General features: G+C 37.4%; 1 protein-coding gene across 2 annotated transcripts in view; it reads right to left on the bottom strand.

Annotated features, from left to right (window-relative positions):
* LOC136829395 (trichohyalin-like) overlaps window positions 1-22,451 on the bottom strand; it is a 95,390-nt gene that overhangs the window by 26,875 nt on the left and 46,064 nt on the right. The window contains exons 3-5 of one of the 2 annotated variants that reach the window (XM_067087892.1): window positions 21,475-21,615; window positions 18,073-18,105; window positions 10,375-10,557 (exon numbers count right to left, since the gene is read on the bottom strand). In XM_067087892.1, coding sequence (XP_066943993.1) covers window positions 10,375-10,557; window positions 18,073-18,105; window positions 21,475-21,615 — 357 coding nt within the window. The remainder of the gene's footprint in view (window positions 1-10,374; window positions 10,558-18,072; window positions 18,106-21,474; window positions 21,616-22,451) is intronic. The other variant, XM_067087900.1, reaches the window with a different exon arrangement.

Here is a 22,451-nt window from a genome sequence, read left to right as displayed (position 1 = left end):
GTTCTATCAGGAAATACCGAATCCATTATTATTATCTTAAGATTATTGTTATCATTATTGTTATTATTTTTTCTCAAAATTTTATTATTTCTATAAAAGATTTTTTACTTTTTCCCATTTTTATATCTCTCATATATATTATTATTATCTAAATCTTCAACATTATTATTTTTTTTTAAATTATTTTTTATGGGGGGCACGTGACCAGGTGCCACCCCCACTGGATCCGATAGTGCTGTGTGTGTGTGTGTGTGTGTGTGTGTGTTAAATAACCAAGAACTAAATGCATCCGACCTTCAAGCTTTCTACCATTCGTTGGTAATAACTTATACCGCTTTTCTATATAGTATAATCTCATCTCGTCCTCCTAGAAAACACATAATGAATTTTCTCATAACCATTAGATCTCGTGATTTGTTCAAACGTCCCCCCCAAGGTTCTTCCCTTAACCTATTGAATACCCGATCAATACACGACGTCTATATCATTCACGTGTCCCGAAGACTCGAGTTTGATAACGTTAACATATCTGGCACCTGATGCTAATGGCAGGTCTCCAAGGGACATCATCGAATTAGCCATGTCGTTGTCGACGAGTTGTAGGATGGAAAATTCTAGCTGGTGAAAATTTACGTAAACTTCCGTCGGGAGAGAACCAAAGAAGACCTCAAACCTCGTTCATCATCTGTTTGGTCGAAAGTGAGAATTCCAACAAAAACTATTCGTAAAATTATAAGATGGTAAGGCAGAGATATTTTCCCATCGTTTTTTTTATTATTAAGATAAATAATATTAGTATTTATGCTGGCTGTCGAACATCAACCTGTTTTCGAGGCAGTTTCCGTCCCCCAATTTTAGCACAAACACCCTAGCCCAGAGATTCTTGCTTTTTATTTATTTATTTTTTTTTAGTTCCCTTACGTCACCCATAATTTTTGGCAAGTGCTGCATTCATAAATCAATACATAAAAAAAAAAAAATTCGAAGTCACTCGACTTTCAGCTGACCGTTCTTTTGAAACATTAATCAATCAAGTGGCACTGATCCAAAAGGCTTTTGGCTACGTCAGTAACAGTTGCAACAAACTCGATGCAAGACGAAAATGCGCTAATCAGTTTTTTCATATCTTCATGCGCATGATTGGCCTTTTATCTAGCAATGCAAGCTACTGTTTTAAAAACTGCAAGTTTGATTCTGTTGTTTCTTAGCGTTTGTTTGTATTGAGAGAGAGAGAGAGAGAGAGAGAGAGAGAGAGAGAGAGAGAGAGAGAGAGAGAGAGAGATTAAAAGCGTGTGTATACATGACTTTTAAAGAAAATATGTGTAATGTGTTTGTGTTTCTGTTGCTGAATAGATTTAAATGACTGTGCTGAGGCTTTATGGTCCAAATGAGATCAGTCATTTCTTTAAGAGCCTTACTTCAACTAAAAGTTCCCTCCCAAGACAGCAAATGCCAAGGTATGGAAATCTCGAGTTTTTCTGTATTCCCCGAGTCTTCCATTGTGAAAAATGCAAGTTTGTGCCTCCCTTTCGTATTTGATCACACTCTTTTCCTCCTTTTTAATCTTGTCCTCTCTAAGCAAAACCTAGAAAATACCATGAAGATTGCCTCTCCCTTTGTCCTTCTCTGCCAAGGAATAGATAAGACATAAACTTAAAGAATGTCTTCACAGTTTTGTGAAAAAACATTCTATTTTCCCCCCGTTGTATGCTTATGATTATCCCGGAGGCCATTATAAAATACCTCATTTCCTTCAGGCATATTTCCTGTTAAAACATATACAGACATTTGTGCAAGAATATGTGTGTACATAAAGAGGATAAATAATTATTCAAGTATGCAAATATTGCGCACATTCGTTTTTTTTTTTGGGGGGGGGTATATGGTTGTGCAAGCAGACTTCATGAACTTATGCATTTAATGCGATTAATTCTTTCTAATCATTAATTTCTAATTAAAGCTGACTGTCGTATTTACTCGAACCTCCCTTCACACATTTTTTCTCTTCTAAACAGGGCCTCTGTCGACTTCCACGCCTGAACGACTTCCACGCCTGAACATCTCCATATTTGTCGTAACGAGCGAACTAATTTCCCAGAACGACCAAAAGGCGACAAGGAAGGAGGCACTTATGCAAGCCCTCTTCTCCCGCCCACAAGGCAGAATCACGCACACGCCCTTCCCACCACCTCTTGTCCCTTGGAAGCGTTTGGCCAGCCACCATCAGCACCCAACTGCGAAGATGGTAACACCCATAAATAAAATCAGCCATCAGAGACGCAGAAGTTTCTCTTTAACATTTTTGTCTTCTGCGTCGTTCAAGGAAGTGGCCCTTAGTTTCGAGAGGATTTATACAAATAAAGGAATGAGGGATTCAGCAATAAATGGCCTGAAGTGCCTTTCCGCTTCATGTGATCATTTCGCCGTACCTGACTTGACCCCCACGGAAATTGACGAATTATTGTAGCTGTCTAAAATCATCTGATGCTGACCCAGCAACAAGGAACTAATTTCATATCATACTACTTCATATGATCAGTAACTGGCCTAGCATAATAAAAGGTCACCAATTTTAGCGTTATTAAAAGGCCTCATTTACTTCTCATCCGCTGGCAGCAAGTTTAGTTATTACTGTTCCTTTTTATTTAGTGACCGAACTTGGATTTTGGCACCATTATATAGGAATATGAAACCTCATGTTTTTCTAGTTAATTGCAATGATATGCTGCAAATGACACCAATGGAAATGTCAAAATCAAAACAGTTGCCGAAATGGAGCATGAGGAAGAGGGTCAAACTGGGAAGCTTTCGGTGATCATTTACAAAACCACCACTTCAATTAATCTCGTCTGAGAGATAAAGATTTCGGAAGGTACCGATACCCACACAAGACAACGTTTATTTCGTTAACGGTGGAACTTAAGATCTGGGGGATATGGTATTAATGCCATCACTTCGCTACAAACGGGGGACTTCACTAACAATATTTGTATCACCTGTGTCTAGTTTTCTGGCCAGATTAAATCACACATGTCGAAGTCCCGTGGAAATGAACACTTGCCGTCGGATGTAACACCAACGACAAACATTCAGAATGACAAAGTAATGTGTTACCCTTGCAAAGACCCCGTAGGAGGGTAGTGCTGGCAGTGCACCTCTTGTGGCGCACTGTGGGCCCTAGCTGCCCCGACTTTTTAGCTTGTTATTTTACACATTTCCCCGCTTCTTTTTTTCAGCCTTCCTGTTCAACCTGTCTAACTATCGGTTCCTAATGCAACTGTGGGGTTTTTTCCCAGTTCCACCTTAAGAGCCTTGTTCTGGATCTCTGGATCTCTTTGTTATGCTGTCCAACCACTCCAACTCCCTTTTTTCACTGTCTTAAGCGCTGAATAGCCTAATTCGTTCCAGTGCTTGGTTTGGCAGCCTCTTCTCATAAATCAATTAAACTTAATAAAGAAAATCATGGAGCAGAGAGAGAAAAAAAAAAGCGAATTTGGTTAAATAATCGTCTCAGTTTCTACTGGACTTTTAACAAATGGCATAGTTTACTCTTTATTTGCTAAACTAAAATGAATGCCAACAGGAACAATGTTTCTGAGGCCATATTGCTGATAATACCCTAAAAAAAATCCTCCTTTGTATTTTGATCATTTGCTAAAATTTTCATCTCTCTAATTGTTAATTTGTCAATTTATTTTTCTCTTTTAATAGCTGGTCTCATTTCCTGTTACTTTCTGTTACTTATTTCAAATGAACACTATACTTTTTTGAAGCTTGAATTTCAAGGCAATGGCCCCTGTAGGTTTCCTTGTGAATAGGGTTCATCTTCTGAACAACAACAATAATAATAATAATAATAATAATAATAATAATAATAATAATAATAATAATAATAATAATAATATAAATAATAATAATACTTCTCTATGCTGCATATTGAACAGTAACGTCCAGTCTACATTATTTTTCGTTTAAAAAACATACCACATTCCCAGTGCAATTAGCCCAATCATCCTGACGAGATACCGAAAACAGGACGAAGGTTACGTCACTCAGTAAAAAAAAAAAAATATAACTCTTCGGATGATTAGGGCCAGAAATACCCAAGACTCATTAACTCCCAAACGATTTCTGTCACTAACGAATCTCTCTCTCTCTCTCTCTCTCTCTCTCTCTCTCTGCGCAAGGGTAGTTACTTTCACGCGGTGTAGTAACGCGTTGCTCGTAGGACGCACTTACCTAGTATTCGCGCTTATGGCATTCGACCAGGTGCTCAGCGTGTGTGATATTATTCAAGACGTTTTTCTTATCCTCATTCAGCAAAATAATTTTTCGCACTTTCCATTTTCTTTCATTGCTGCTTACTGTTAAGTATTTATACATTATATACATATATATGTGTGTGTGTGTGTGTATGTAGGCTATGTATGTATGTGTGCACTGTATAAGTAAAAGGGTGCTGGGTTCGATTCATGAGCGAGCGAAGCAAATCAGGCTCATTAGAACTCAATGAACCTCCACAGACATAACTAACAGATTATGCAACTGGTCGTTCTTCAACTGTGGTGGGTCACAGCGACGACGGAAACGGCTAAGGGGATTGTAACCTCGTACTACAACACTCGTGGAAAACTAGATCCATGACCTCAAAGAGGAAAACACGGATTGCGGTTTTTAAACAAGAACTTCGTACTTGCGAACAACTGTTTAAAAACAGCATCCCAGCATTCCGATGGACGATTGTACTATCTTATGGGACTACAGAAAACCCATTTCTTTGAATGCCCTCAAAACGGAGGAAATATCAGCAGGTACATCGGGACTTCTCGATCGTACAGGAATTTCTGACGTCTTGAGCAGGAAGCCCCACAGAGAGAGAGAGAGAGAGAGAGAGAGAGAGAGAGAGAGAGAGAGAGAGCCTCTAAGTCCCAATTGGCACACAGCACGTCTCCCAAACGGCGCTCATACCTATAATTCTATATACCTGGCAGCTGCTCCCTTACTTCCTTGTCGGCCCTCGTCATTTACTTTAGTGGGAAAAAGAACAGAGGTTATTTATTCTGAGTCTTTTTATCTCCTTTTTTTTTTTAAGGTCTTGTTCCCCTTCTCACATGACCCTTCTTTGATTGTGTGGCTCTGCTGAAGACGGGTTGAATGGTTTCTAAGTTGATAATGGGAGTATTTGGTCTTTTTTCAGCCATTCTGATTTCTAGAGATTTTACCCTCCTACCTTGAATCTGGGTCACACACCTTTTACAAAACCCACCAACTTAAGAAAGATATAATTTATTCTCGCGCTTCCCGGGAAACGGGCCAGCCAGACTTACTTCCCTTCAATAAAACACATCGTGAGCCTGCTAACATGGGATAACACATGACCGGTTTACAAAACCATCAAATAAACTGTTTAACGAGAGGTGAAAAGTGGTACCTTTCAAGCTGTTGCCCTCAAATCCTCCACCCATCGCCACTCCTTTCCCTCCTGACTCCCACCCGACCAAAGCATGCAAAAAAAAAAAAAAAAAAAATGCAGCAATAAACATCTGCAACTGCTCCCTTAAGATCGTCCCTGTTATCAGTTGCACCGGCCTACAACGTAACAGAGCCCCCGAGTTGGAGTTACGTAACCCTTTCATGAAATGCTTTCTGAGGATCGTCAGCCACAGAGCGCAAGAGCTATTTGCAGACGGCAAAAGAGATTCTCGGAAGTTGTGTCAAGATGTAACGTACTGAATCGGTTCCTAATGACCTGTAAAAAAGATCAGATCCCTTCTTTCTCCAAGCGCTTGAAGGCGAGCCATTCACGCCACGAATCTGCACCAACAAATCGTTATAGCTTTGATTTCATTGTCGAAGCGTGTACCCTCCTTTCTCAACTCTAAGTTCTACCGCTTGTCTAGAAATAACGTTCACCATTAGCAAGACCTGTTTTATGCGAATAAGCAGATTATAATGACATGCTGCAATCAACATTGCCTTTCAAACAGTTTAATTTGTTTGCTCCTAGTGTTATACGATTTGACAACAAGCCTCCCTGATTAAATGGCTGAATTATCCTTAAATATAGTTCTTCAAAGGCCAAACTCGGCCACTTTATAAAAGGTGCGTTGATGAACATTTTGAAAGATGGAGAAAACGTACAGAAAGGCAGAAAAAGGCCACCTAACGCTCAGTCGCGTCTCTCTGCTCAAAAACACACAAAGACACAGATATCTCCCTTGTCGTCAAGATTGCGATTGCCTTTGCCTTTGCACGGTGACTCTATATAACGTTTGTCAGTTCTGGGACGATGCCAATTAGCCGTAAATTTCATCCCGCCATAACCAGGTTGTCGCCAATGCTGACACACACACTATCATCAATAAGTGATCACTTCAGCAAACGTCAAAACGCAAAGTCGTCTTTCGCTCTTACGATGTTTTTGGTTAAAATCTGCAAGTGCTTCTAGGTTTGTTTCGGTATATCGGCAGTGCATCTGCAAACGCAAACGTAACATTCACGGACAAGAGTGGAATGGAATATGAGTTAGGCCAAAGGCCAAGCACTGGGACCTATGAGATGGAAATTGTGGGTACGGAAGGTTTTAAGGTGTAAGAGGAGGAAAACCTCGCAGTTGTACCATGAAACAGTTGTTAGGTGATGGCTGAAAGAAAGATGTAAGAAAGAGAATATGAACGGAGGTACAGTAAAAGGGATGCAAGGGGTTGCCGTTAGGGGTCGAAGGGACGCTGTAAAGAGCCTTAAGTAATGCCTACAGTGCACCCCGTGAGAAGTGACGGCACCCTCCGCTTAAGGAGCTCACAGACAAAGTATCATCAAAGTTTCCCAAGTTGCAGACACGATACAACTCTGTAACAAGATCAGCTCATAAATAGCTTCTTCCATCTGCCGAAAGCAATACTCTCAATGGTGTTTACAACAGTATCACAAAGTTTCACCGAAGTTTAGTATGATCCTACTCCAGCATCAAGCATCAAGCACTGAATGGATTTTGACCACTTAACAATTCCTGGTGTAAGGTGCTGTCAGAAGAGTACTGTTCAATTGGAAGCTCAGAAGTTCAGGAGAAGATGCAATGCAATGCTGCCCTTCATCATTTCTCCTTGTATTTTAACAAAGTACTTGCTTCTTTTATCTGTTTAGTAATTCACTTAATTCACTGTTTCCTTTTCTAATAACTGATCTCTTCTTTCTGTATTTTCTGTTACATTCTGTTGCTTCTTTCAAATGAACACCATCTCCTTTGGAAGCCTGAATTTCGAGTCAGTGGCCCCTGTGGACTTGTTCCATAAGGAAGGGCTCATCTCTTTTGAATAATAATAATAATAATAATAATAATAATAATAATAATAATAATAATAATAATAATAATAATAATAATAATAATAATATTCCGTATGCCTTCAAATCCTAAAATGAGGATGATGTTAACCCTTGATTCTGCAGAACTGTTCTTGTTGGAATCAAGTCTTCCAGTATGAGTGTTATAAGAACAGTTCTGCAGAATGAAGGGTTAATATATCATCCTCATTTTAGGATTTGAAGGCCTACAGAATATTTTTATTATTATTATTATTATTATTATTATTATTATTATTATTATTATTATTATTATTATTATTAGCCCTTTCTTATTATTATTCAAAAGCATCAGGAGATGAGACCTAACTGTTTGTGGCACGGTGATGCCAGGGGAGAAGGGAGTCCATTCCAATCCAATATCATCAATTAAGACTGAACCCATTATGCATCCGCTTCAGAACAGCGTATGGAATTTAGGCTAAAGGACAAGCGCTGGGACCTATGAGGTCATTCAGCGCTGAAAGGGAAATTGACTGCAAGAAGGTTTGAAAGGTGTGATAAGAGGAAAACCTCCAGGTTGCACCTTGATGCAATCGTTATCAGGGTCAATCAGATGGATGAACCCATATGCAGGTCTTAGAGGTTGCAGCTAGGGGCCGAAGGGACGCTGCGAACACCCCTAAGTAAGATTGCACCACGCGAGGTGCACTGACGGAGCCACCACCCTCCAGAGCGCTTCTACTTTATTTCTGCCGGAAAGTTCATCCGTATTCCAGTGTCTATGCCTCCGGGTAGTGCCTGTTACTCACTTTCAGAGTTTCAGCACTCATGTTCTGTTGAAGCGAAATCACATCAAACTGCCTAGTACTACATATCACTACTGATTTCGCTGCTCGCAATTCAAAACGTGCCGTAAAAAAGCGTTATGTTCCTTTGCTCAGTTTATTTCTGAACTAATTTTGATCTATATCTTTACTGATTGACTAGCTTTCTCTCTCGTTAGTTCCGTTTTTTTTCTTTTATTTTGTGAATGCTTGCTTCCCTATAAGACTCTTCTGTGATGTCAACATTCTTACCATCCTCAATAATAGACCAGAAAACTAGGATACACATGAAAATACACGAGGCACTGCAGACGAAAGCAAATACACACAGACTATACATAACACGAAAAGGAAGGGAAGGAGAGGGCTACTGAGCACAAGAGGACTGCGTCAACATCGAGAGCAGAGTAATGGGGCAATATCTGAAAGCCAGTGAAGACGAGTGGCCAAGGAGTGAATGAGAAGTAGGACTGATAAAATCAGACGAAGACCCAGAAATATACAGAGACAGGAGAATGAAAAACAGAACAGAGGACTGGCACAACAAACCAACGCATGGACACTATTTGAAAGAGGCCAAAGAACTGGCGAGCGATAAAACATGGGCTACAGAGGGGAGAACTCTAGAAGGAAAGAGAAGGAATGCTAACAGCGGCACAGGATCAGGCCCCAAGAACAACATATGTCCAAAGAACAGTAGATAGAAAAACATCTCACCCATATGCCGGGAGTGCAATATGAGAGACGAGACCATAAACCACACAGCAAGCGAATGTCCGGCGCTTGCACAGAACCAGTACAAAAAGAGGCACGATTCAGTAGCAAAAGCCCTCCACTGGAGCCTGTGCAAGAAACACCAGCTAGCTTGCAGTAATAAGTGGTACGAACAACAACCTGAGAGAGTGATAGAAAACGATAGGGCGAAGATCCTCTGGGACTACTGGTATCAGAACAGATAGGGTGATACATTCCAATAGACCAAACGTGACGTTGACAAAATCAAGAAGAAAGTATCACTCACTGATGTCGCAATAACATGGGATACCAGAGTAGATGAGAAAGAAAGGGAAAAAAATTGATAAGTATCAAGACCCGAAAATAAAAATAAAAAGGATATGGGTTGTATGCCAGTGGAAACTGTACCCATAATCATAGGAACGCTAGGTTAAGTTCCTCACAGGACGGTTGGGTATCATTCTCAGCTAGCACTCTGCTGGACCCGCGTTCGATTCTCCGACCGGCCAATGAAGAATTAGAGGAATTTATTCCTGGTGATAGAAATTCATTTCTCGTTATAACGTGGTTCAGATTCCTCAATAAGCTGTAGGTCCCGTTGCTACGTAACCAATTGGTTCTTGGCCATGTAAAATAAATCTAATCATTCGGGCCAGCCCTAGGAGAGCTGTTAATCAGCTCAGTGGTCTGGTTAAACCAAGGTATACTTAACGATCCCAAGATCCCTGAAAGGGAATCTGGAAAAACTAGATGCAGAAGTAGCTCCAGGACTCATGCAGAAGAGTGTGCTACTAGAAATAGCGCACGTAGTGAGAAAAGTGATGGACTCCTAAGGAGGCAGGATGCAACCAGGAAACCCCCACACTATAAAAACCACCCAGTCGAATAGGATGATAATAATAATAATAATAATAATAATAATAATAATAATAATAATAATAATAATAATAATAAACCCACAATGCCGCGTAAAACTGCTGTATAATAAGAATCCACAATTATATAAATAAATTGTAATATCTTATCTTTTGCAAATATTAAAATTTAAGACATTGTAAATTCTTATTATACAATAATAATAGTCATCTCTCTCTCTCTCTCTCTCTCTCTCTCTCTCTCTCTCTCTCTCTCTCTCTCTCTCTCTCTCTGAAGGTGTTTACCTCTACAGCTCATAATTCTTGACAATTATCTGCCAGAATCGTTTCTCACAACGGACATTTCGCTGTTGACACAGACTAATCATAATGATTTCCATTCGCAAGTCGGAATTAATCGGAATGAAGTATGACAACATAATCAAGTAAAAGGAAAAACGATGATAGCGACAATCACGATATAATACTCATTCAGCAATGAATCACATCTGTGGAGGCTATGTAAATGAATGAAAAGGGTAAAGTTAAACAGAACGATGATAATAATAATAATAATAATAATAATAATAATAATAATAAGTATTATAAATAACAATAACAATGATAATTATCATTATTATTATTATTCAGTTACTCACCATCATACACGACGGGAATCCTCCTCCTGTAGTAGACAAGAGCAGGCAGCGCCCCGAGGGAGTACTCGTCGGCCAGCTCCGGGTCGTTGATCTTGACGAAGGCGATGCCGAGGTGATCAGCGTCGTCGTCCACATTCTCCAGCTCCTGAAGGGCCTTCACGCACCGGCGACACTCGTTCTTGTCTGGGTTAATGATAACACTTCGTCAGGAGCTGTTTAGAGTGAGTTCGGGCGAAATCAAGAAAACTACAAATAAACGAGTGGAATTTGAAAGGAAAAGTGAATTCAACGAGAAATCAAACAAGTAAGTTAGTATGATTAAAGAGAGACGATAATGACAGAAAATAAATATAAAGGTGAAAGGAGAAATGATAAGGTAAAAAATTAAAAACAAAAATTAAAAACAAAAATTGGCAGGTAAAAAAAAAAAAAAAAGACCTTAAGATTAAAGATCATTTCGATATCAAACGCATACTTGACGAGACTAAAAAGCAGGATTTAGCATTTGTATGTCACTTTCACTTCAGTTCAAATGAAAAAATTCTAAATTCATTCCTAAGGAAAATGTTCCCTATTGACATGACAGTGATATAGAAAGGAATTTCCAAGTTATCTGGATAATAACACTTCATCACTAAAATGGGAACAAAACATTTTTAACTTCCTGGGATATTCTCTCTCTCTCTCTCTCTCTCTCTCTCTCTCTCTCTCTCTCTCTCTCTCTCTCTCTCTCCCTCTCTCTCTCATCCATATACTCAGTTAATGAAAAATGAGTGGAACTGTTTAAAGTTCGTAGCTTGACAGACTGCAACTTATTTGTTAAGGGTGATGTCAGCACTAATATGTCTTTTTCTGACAACCTAAGCTTGAGTGAATATGATACATGAATTTACCTAGGCAAAGGCATTGAAGTAAAATATAACAAAATAAAAGGGGAACCTTTCCTTTCCAACCGACCAAAGGATTTGTCTATTACAAGGATGACCCATTTCATCATCGGGGCAAGAGTTAAAATAAAGAAAAAAATATCTAGGCAATGAAGTAAAAATTTTTTTTTTTATGTTTTCTTTTTACGTAACCGAGGGATTTATCTGTTATAAAAATGACCTACTTCATCATCGGGGAAAGAAGTTACAACAAAAAACAAAATTTTTTAGCCAGTGAAGTAAAAAATAAAATAAAATAAAAAGAAAAATGTTTTTATTTTTAATCACTTAAAGAATCTAACTACTATGAGAATTACCCATCTCATCATCCGAGGCAAAAATTAAAAAAAATTATTTAGGCAATAAAGTTAAAAAAATAAAATAAAAAAAATAAAATAAAAAGTAAAAGGTTTTCTTTTTAATCAGCTAAAGGATTTATCTATTATAAGAGTACCCATTTCATCATCGGTGCAAGAATTTATAGAAAAAATGATTTACCCAATGAATTAAAAAATAAAAATAAATTTTTTTTTAATTAACCAAGAATTTAAAGAAAAAAAATTATTTAGGCAGTGAAGTAAAAATACAAATTAAAAGAAAAATCCCCATTTTTTAAAATCAAACGAAGGATTTATTTATTAAGAGAATGACCCATTTTATCATCGGGGCAAGAATTTAAAAAGAATATTATTTTGGTAATGAAGAAAAATATATAATAAAAATAAAAATGTTTTCTTTTTAATCAACCAAAGGATTTGTCTATTATAAGAATGGCCCGAATTGAAAAAAATAAAAAGAAAAATGTTCTCTTTTTATCAGCCGAGAAGGATTTGCCTATTATAAGAATGACCCATTTCATCATCTGGGCAAGAATTTAAAGAAAAAACAAAAATTATTAAGGCATTGATGTAAAAAAAGAAAATGAAATAAAAAGAAATTTTTTTTCTTTTTAATCAACCAAAGGATTTATCTATTACAAGAATGGCCCATTTCATCATCGGAGCAAGAAGTTAAAACAAAAATAAAAAGTATTTGGGCAATGAAGTAAACATATAAAATAAAATCAAAAGAAAAATTCCTTTTTTTTTTAATCAACCGAAGGATTTATTTATTATAAGAAAGACCTAATTTATGATCGGGGCAAGGATTTAAAAAGATTATTATTTAGGCAATGAGGTAAAAATAATAAAATAAAAAGAAATATGTTTTCTTTTAATCAACCAAAGGATTTATCTATTATAAGAATGGCCCCGAATTTAAAAAAATAAAAAGAAAAATGTTTTCTTTTTGTCAACCGGAAGATTTGCCTATTATAAGAATGACCCATTTCATCGTCGAGGCTAGAAAAAAAAAAAAAAGTATTTGGTACCTTCTTGGCTCGTAACCGATTTCACCAACATTCTTCCATCAGCAATCCCGTAAAAGCACTTCACAATTATAAATATACATAAACAAAGTGTTTCTGCATCCACAGCAGGATTTAGATCATATTCAGTTCTTTTGTCCGTGAACTGCAATCCTACTTTCGGCATGGCCTCAGTTATATTCCCCCAAAACGTTATTTCTTGAATTTACCCTAACAGATGATCAGACATTCCATGGAGCAACTTCGAGGGCCGGAAAATCCTTTAAAATGAGACTAGTCAAAAAGAGATATGCAAACATATATATACATATATTGGTATATACATTATACATACAAACACATATATATATATAAATATATATATATATATATATATATATATATATATATATATATATATATATATATATATATATATATATATATATATATATATATATACATACAATGTATATATATATATAATATAAAATATATATATTTATATATATATGTATACATACATACATACACGTATATATCTTCCTCTTGCACTTCCTCTCATACCCCGATCTGTACAACTGACGCCATGATGCATCTGTCAAGACACGCTGCCCAGTTAAGGTAAAAGAAACAGGAATTACGTCACCTCCATCTGGTTCTATTCTTACTCTCCCCTCCCGACCTATTCTTATCTTTTATTTGTGTCTCTTCGGAATTTCCTGACCGTTCATTAGTAACCATGCATTAGCGCGTTGTCAAACATTACTAGTATTATTACATCCGTATTGATATATTGGTGATGGTCCTGTTGTTGTAACATTTCTATTTTGTATCCTATATATTTTTGCGTTACTTTTAAACACTTTCGTCAATGAATGATTGATTAATTATTGTTATGGAAAGATCAGGTGATTTTGTTTACAAGCAAATGGACAATGCTCACGCATGCATACGGGACTAGAAAATTTAGAAAATGCTTATTTGCATTCTATTAGCTTTTATATATATATATATATATATATATATATATATATATATATATATATATATATATATATATATATATAGGATATATATACACATATATTTAGTTTGTTATATATATATATATATATATATATATATATATATATATATATATATATATTAAATATATAGCACCAGGAATACTTATTTAGTTTGTTAGATTGTGTGGTATATATATATATATATATATATAATGTATATTTATATAAAACAATGAAAATTATACCCGAAATTGTCGCCAAATAATACGAGCAACAAATTTCTTGCTTTCAATTTTCTTCTTTGAGTTGCCCGATCTCCAAAGCAAGTGAATCCCTCAAGAATTACGTCTAAATTTAGAACATCTGATCCCCGCGTAGGAAGACGTAAGTAAGCCGAGTATTATAATGTCAATCGTATGACGTCCCCCGACCGACAAAGTTTAACGAGGTATATATATACATCAGTTCCTCCGCGGTGTCGACCTTCCCCAAAATAGAACCATTATTACCTCAGGAGAAGCTGAGCTGGTTGTATTTCAGGCGGCTTCTTTCTTTGATGCCATTCGCGGTACAAGTTTCTGTGGGAATATTAACAGGGTGTTCTATCTCTCTCTCTCTCTCTATCTCTATCTATCTCTCTCTCTCTCTCTCTCTCAGCTTCTCAACTGTGTTGTGAGTGCTTTCTGTGAGTCTTATGCTAAACATTCCAGTCTGATATATATTTTAATCTCTGTCTCTCTCTCTCTCTCTCTCTAGTGTGTTGTGAGTGCTCTCTTAGTGAGTCTTATGCTAAACAGTCCTGTCTGATATATATTTGAATCTCTCTCTCTCTCTCTCTCTCTCTCTCTCTCTCTCTAGTGTGTTGTGAGTGCTCTCTTAGTGAGTCTTATGCTAAACAGTCCTGTCTGATATATATTTGAATCTCTCTCTCTCTCTCTCTCTCTCTCTCTCTCTCTCTCTCTCTCTCTCTCTCTCTCCGTGAGTGCTTTCTTTTTGATCCCTGAACAAACATGCCGATGGTTACATACCTATTTCCATTTCCATAACAAACATTCCACGTTCCTTATTCATCGGAAGACATTTTTCCCATTCTTTTTAAATTCCGAGGTCGGTACACACGTGATTTTTGGTACGCTGCTATAAGAACAAAGTCATAGAATTTTTTAGGCAATCAGAGTATTTGAGAAGAAAATAAATCGTAAGTTTGAAGGCAATATTGCAGTGGTCAGTGAGTTCTCTACGCTATGTGGTTTATGATTTTGATACACATATATACACAAACGTGAGATTTGTTTAAGCAACAGATGTGTTGCATTATCAAACCAACCCGACATTCCTCACAAGTAGATTTTTCACATGTTTAGGGGACCCACCCTAATCTCTGAGCCATTCGTAGAAAGTAATTTTTAATCATACTTCTTTTGCACCTCCCCTCAACATCCACCTCTCTGTCTCTCTCTCTCATTAATTAACCGAAACCACGAATCCGTCCACATTTCAGAATTCTCCACAGCGAACGATACCTGTCAACAAACGCCACACGACTCTCCTCGGCGAATGACAATCGCAAATTTGCTATTAACGTCAGAAGACTCAAATCCACGCGGCCTCAGTAACCCGTATAATATGTGCACCTGTCCGCGTCTGTCTCGAAATTGCGGGATACGTGTACCCAGCAAGGTCAACAGATGTTCGGGATCAACGCGGACGCAGGAGCAGGTTATTCACTTTCCGTGACGTAAGGCCTATTCTACTGGAGAAGATGATGGTGCTGATTCCGAACAGCATTTACTTTTTATCACCGATCTAAAGACCACAAGCATTTGACATTTACTTTTCATCACTAATTTCAAGACCAAATGGCGAAGTAAACATCAAATAAAATGAAGGGGGTGTGGGCATCAGCTCGTACAGTTCATTTCAAGATGGCCTTGCCTTAAGCCTTCTACCTATCACCCTGATTCGATAAACTAAAAACCGGGGGACAGAACTGTAATGCAACTGGATAGCTCTATCTCTATGAAGGGCACAGGGGCAAAATAATGTCTCTCAAGATAGAAAGAGAAAAATGAAGGGACAGTCAAAGAAAGTCAACACGCAACGCTCGATAGCGTAAAAGGCCCATCATCGTTGTTGGGGTACTGGCGTGTGTCACTCCGGATGTCGGACTATCAGGAACCTAATGTGATTCTTGGCAAGGCAAACTATATGATGACGTCATCATATTTCCTCCCCACCTCCCTCTCCCGCCCTCGCGTCCTCCACAGTCCCGATGGCTGCCTTCAATTGCGCCCTTTTATGCGAATACGTCTCTTTATCTGCCTGGCGTAATAACTCCGCTGGATATGACATTCGGCCAAGATGGATGAATCACTACCTGGCAACACCAGCCTCCGGAAGTGATGTAATGTTTGCTTAATTATGGAGCGAAGTTCTGCGAACTTGATACTAAGCTGTAAGAGCCAATTTAATTGAGATTTTCCTGCAGATTTTTAATCAAGTCCGTGTATCGTGACTAAAGACACTGCGAGAAAAATAACGTCAAAATTGTTGGGAGAACTGTCTCCTCCCCCAATAGCGCATTCCCGAGATTCTGCGGGTGTACTTCAAGTACATGTGGAAATGTTGCTCATTCTTGGATTTAGCCAGTTAGTGGTCTGTGGGTAAACCGTTTATTCTCCCCGCTCTGCGTACAAATAAGGCCTCTATAATGGATGTGACACGTGCGGTATAACACACACGCGACAAGATGCCGTGTGGTCTTTTTAAACTAATCTAGGCACACTAGAAGCTAACACATCGCAGTTGGATTAGACGGAACGAGGGGACAGGTTTCCCCATTGCTTTTATCACATAATATTCATTTACCTCGAAAGCTCCGACCTGCGTCTCGGTTTTAACAAGAGGTTCACACGATCCTCCTTTAAAACGCGATCATCGTTTTCTATAAATTTTTCCGATAAAAGGCATTGCTTCAGATGATACTTGAAGCGTTTAAAGAGACAGACAGACTGACATTCAGAACATTAAGTGAACGAAAAGCACGTTTAAGGGAATACAACCAGGAGATAAGGAAGAGGAAATGCCTATTTAGAATAAAATACTGAAGCAATGATACCGACTGAAATTCAAGAGGGGGAAAATACAATGTAAATATCTTTCAGAAAACAGAAAGAGCAAACTTCCCACTAACTATTTATTAAAAGACAAGGAAACATTAAAAATATATAAAGAAATATTTATATTGCTGAGAAAACAGTGATGCATATTAACAAAATTCAAAGTACTCTTGGCTAAAATTTTTTTGCCTCTATGCCAATATGATACATACACATACTTGCATTATGACGGTTAGAATTTAATAATAAAAAAAAAGTCCCTAGCAAAAACATATTCACAATTAGCACCGAAAGGCAATTCAGGGAATAATTTCCTACCAAAAACAAAATTTCCTTAAGGCAAAGTATTATTAAGGGTCTATATATACATACATAAAAATATGAGAAAAACATCAGTATCTTAGGCAAATAACCTTCTCTTTAAAAAAAATGCTCAGCATGCTTTAAGAATATTAAGCTGCCATCTAGTTAATTAATTTCAGAATGTTAATTACTGAACCAATGTTATTTAACGAACTGATATTCCTTACGGAACATTGATTTAGAGCGTTTTAATCTGTTAGTAAGAACAGAAAATGGCATTAATGTACAAAAATCATTTTTATGATACCTTTATTCGACGTTTATTTGAAGAACGTTTACATATATCCGAATTAGTCATTTCTACCAAACTATTTGGTGACGCCGTCATCAGATTTATCTATCAACGAAACAAACGTGCTGTTTGTGAGCAACCACGCTAAGAACTGGCTACGAACAGGCAACTAATCTACCACAATTCTCAAGAATCTACCTACGCCTTCATCTACTCTGCTTTGATAAGTTGTAAGTCTCACTAGTCAGTAGAATGGGTCTCTGTTAGAGGTTCGGGTTATTTTGCATATAAACTTTGCTACTCTGCTACAGAAACAAAACATTACCAAAAAAAAAAAAAAAATAGAGCATCGTTTCATCCTGAAAAAGAAAGTAACATAAAATCGAAAAAAAGAAAAGGATTAATCGTGATATTACAAATCAAATATAAAAATAATCAACGTGGGTCCTACACATGAACGAACAGCGGAAGGAGAGAAATGAGGAAGGAAGTAAGGAAGGAAGGAAGAAAGGTAAGGAAAGAAGGAAGATAGGGAGGAGTGAGGAAGAGGAGGATGACGAGGAGTGAGGAAGAGGAGGATGACGAGGAGTGAGTGAACCACCTCAAGAGAATTGGACAGGATGGGACTAGAGAGGAATGGTGTAAGGATCTTCCTTGACAGAGGGAAGTAGGAACTTCAAGGGCTCCGCTGCGATCTACTTACGTTCTCCGTGGTTACAGGATTCACCGTCGTAACCTGCAGGACATGGGTGGTACAGAGAGGTGAGTACTGTTAAGCTACAGAAGGCACGTCATACGGAGACTAACTAAAAAATGAAAATCAGTAGGTGCTGCCTTTGTAACCATGGCCATGGGGTGTCTCCTCTTTGGATCCTGCACAGCTTTCTCGACTCATATGACAGGGACACCAAAGTCAATTCTCGCTTTCATAGTGCTTTGGCCTAAAGTGGAGTACGCCTGAATGTGTATAGGGCAGTGGTTCTCAATCTTTTTTGAGTGATGGCACCCTAGCTAATGTAATCATTACCGTGGCACCCTTTCTTCACCATCCCACCATATCGCATGAATTAACTTCTTATTTAATGAATAAAATTATTTTCCGTACTACATATATATATATATATATATATATATATATATATATATATATATATATATATATATATATATATATATATATATATATATATGTGTGTGTGTGTGTGAACATATTAGAGTAGACACACTGATAATAATTATATGAAGACTTCTGCAAACCTTTTTTTTTTTGCAAATGTTCACTGAGATGATCTAGCCAAGACAAAACTCATGACAATCTTGCGGCACCCCTAGGCACTGTCTGTGGCACCCCAAGGTGCCACGGCACCCAGTTTGAGAACCACTATAGGGTCACACACCAGTGCACTTATTGCCCATTCACACCTTCGTTCCGAAAACAGTTTCCTACTGGTCAGCTGATTTCACTCGACAATTCAGACGATTACAGAACATGACTTTTGCATAATCCTTCCAAGATACGGCAACACGACAGAAACAAAATGAAACTAGTCAAAAATATAACCTCCTTATCGGGGATAAATGAATAGCGAATTAAATTTACACGTCATATCTGCACAGAAAATCGGAACTGAAGGACATCGGTCATCACTGAAAATAAATTTTACAAGGTGGTTTTCCTACTTTAGCTCAACTTATTGTCTTTCAAGATACTTTTTTTTTTTATTTACTAAAAGTCTTTAGTGTCGACAAGGCCATTACAATTTCCTAGTCTAAACTTTAGAAGCAGCCTTCGATTTTACCTGGGAACTAAAACCTTCCATGTTAAATATTTGTATGTTTGTGTATATAACACACACACACACTCATATATACATACATACATACACACACACACACACACACATATATATATATATATATATATATATATATATATATATATATATATATATATATATATACATACCTTCACTTTAAAACGAAATTCCTATGAAAGCGTCTGAGACCTCCCTTACACATGGTTTTACACAGACAGTTACCCGAGGAACTACCTTTCCTCTACATTTTGCTCTCCTAAAGTCCATCACCATTTGTGCTTGCTGACAACAGTGTTCGCGATTGATTCCAACCAGACAGATATATGGCTATAAAAACAGAATCACTGTGTCTGGGACTCTTCCGCGTGAATCAGACAAAGCACCAAAACTCGTATGTATTTGTGTCATATCAAATTGGATGAAAAATGTTCTGCCGTGACAATATTTTCCTTATTAACGCTAGCCCAGGGATAGGAATTTATGCAGTGAAGGTCTCTGTTTCTGAGACTCTACAATTTTTTCCACACTAGGAAAGCGATGAAGCGATTGTAATGATGTTTGTCTACAGATAAATGTGATTCAGAAACTCTCAAGTTAATGTGTCAAAGATGTTTTGGGCAAGAGAGATCAGAAGTGTGACTGATCTACGTGATGACTATTGATTTATGCTTCTGCCATTTTTATTTCATTATCTGTAATGCTCTTGGAAAGGATAGATCTGAACAGGTAAAGTACACAATCCTTTTGCTCCACGACACAGCATAACACTTTAATTTGTTAGCCCAGCATAAACTCTCTGGTAAGCACTGACTGTAAACTACAGTACATATTCAAACATTCATATGGGACACCTTATCTATGATAAACTGCATACACATAACGAGAATTACATTCTAGTTATTCTAAATAACACAGACAATAAACTTACAGTAAATACAAAGACTATTGCTATTTGGCTATAATGAGGCCACCATAGATTTTTAAACACTAGACATCTGCCCATTTCTACAACAGCTCTGAGTAAAAAGCCAACTGATACCTTAGTAAGACGGGACGAGATAGTAACAAAATTCTAATGTTAAGCCGTTGATTTCTGGAAACCATTTTCAGAAAAGTTCAGTGGACGAATAACACAATGCAACTCACGATAGGGTACGTAATCTGTAAAAACCAATGTTTAGTACAGAAAATATGCTATTGACAATGGCGACCCTGGTAATTATTAGAAACAGTTCAATGATAAGCCACATCGCTTTCGCTTTACTTACCTTTCCCAAATTCTCAACTTCCAGTGTACTCTTTCAATGAGGTCTGCGACAGAGCCGTTTCGGAGTTCAGTCAGCAATTTCTTGATAATACCTGCACTACTTTATAGTCCCAAAGATAGACCCGTTTGTCAAATTCTTTGTATTAGGACAATGAGTGCTGAATGCATCTCGAAATTATCGGTAGTCAATATAATGATTTAGTCTATAATGATTCGATGCTGATTGTGGATTTAAGGGGTAACTGTGTATTTTTAAGTCAGTTATGTTTTTAATTCAAGACTGGTTTGTGTTCAGCTTGCAGGTAAGGTAACTCATCAAGGCTACAATGTAACCACTTACATAATTTTGACTATATCATTCTTTTCCTTATAAACTAATTATATTAAGATCCTTTTCAGACAATAAACATCACTGTGTAGCAAAAAACTGGCAGTGTCCCTCGTGAAATTCTTTCCATTTTCACCTGCGATTATTCATGATTTAACTGAATTTATTGTGACGATAAATGGCTTAGAAATATCTGACCATTAGATGAAAGCGTTTGTAGGAAACCCATTATCAAGGGTATTAGAAAATTCTTCCCATGCCACAAGAGCGTCACACGGAAACAAATTCAGTTGACCAGGAAGAAGTATCTAATGGTCATTAATGCTACAACTTACTGTGATCCTGCTGATACGCTTGGAACTCACAAAAGTTTAATCAACCATATTAACGTCACTTTAACGTAAGTTTAACGTGTTAGTTCCTACACCATCAACTCTAGTTTGCGTTAAAGCTGTGACTAAATAACCTAGAAGTACTGTCATCATAATACCGTTTGAAATAAAACATAAATAAAGGCATGTAGTAACCACGCGAGCGAACTTCTCAGCCTAACAAAGTGAAAATCTTTAGACCTACGTGAGAGAAGCACTGTGTAGTACTCTACGGCCTACGAGAAACAGAAGAAGAAGAAGGAAAGGGCATAGAGGCAGGGAAGGACGACCGAAAGGAGCGATCTTCAGGTTTGAAACTTACAAAATAAGACGGCTACGAACTCCTGGTCTTCAACGATCTTGTCTAAGATCTTGGCGTTGACTTCCTCGATCTGGTCTGGTAGCTCCATCGCCTCTAAGCTGGTCAAGAACTCGAGGACACTTGCTTCGTCCATCAGGTCTCCTGTGGAAGAGGAGAAGGAGAACAAAAGTTTTTATTGATCTGATGACGTGCTCAACTGACCTCTTTCTAATACTGCTAGAAAATCCATGACAAAAGATCCTTGTTTACTCTCTATGCACAGTTTGCTGACAAATTATGTCGCATGCATGTGAACGTTATGGACTGAAGATTAAAAAAAAAAAAAACAAGTAAAAAATGCGCCAATGTTTCTTCGGCGCAATCGAGTTTTCTGTACAGCATATAATCAAGGCCACCGAAAATAGATTTATCTTTCGGTGGTCTCGATATAATGCTGTATGAGCCGCGGCCCATGAAACTTTTGCCACGGCCCGTATATATCGTTGCCAGACACACGATTATGGCTAACTTTAACCTTAAATAAAATAAAAACTACTGAGGCCAGAGGGCTGCAATTTGGTATGTTTGATGACTGGAGGGTGGATGATCAACATACTAATTTGCAGCCCTCTAGCCTCAGTAGTTTTTAAGATCTCAGGGTGGACAGAAAAAGTGCAGACACACAGATAAAGCCGGCACAAAAGTTTCCTTATACAGAAAACTAAAAAGTGGTCAATTGTGTAATTCAAATTCTTCCATTTATAAAATCTTCTGCAGACTGTGAGCAGGATTCTATTAGCTATATATATATATATATATATATATATATATATATATATATATATATATATATATATATATATATATATATATATATATATATATATATATACACCACATACATACATACATATATATATATATATATATATATATATATATATATATATATAATTTTCTGCACAGCTTATCCTATCATAGCCTTGCCTGTCTGAGCT

Source organism: Macrobrachium rosenbergii, chromosome 4 (assembly GCF_040412425.1).
Source record: "Macrobrachium rosenbergii isolate ZJJX-2024 chromosome 4, ASM4041242v1, whole genome shotgun sequence".
Taxonomy (NCBI): domain Eukaryota; kingdom Metazoa; phylum Arthropoda; class Malacostraca; order Decapoda; family Palaemonidae; genus Macrobrachium; species Macrobrachium rosenbergii.
The sequence above is the reverse complement of the archived record's forward strand: the minus strand, read 5'-3'. Positions and strand labels throughout refer to the sequence as shown.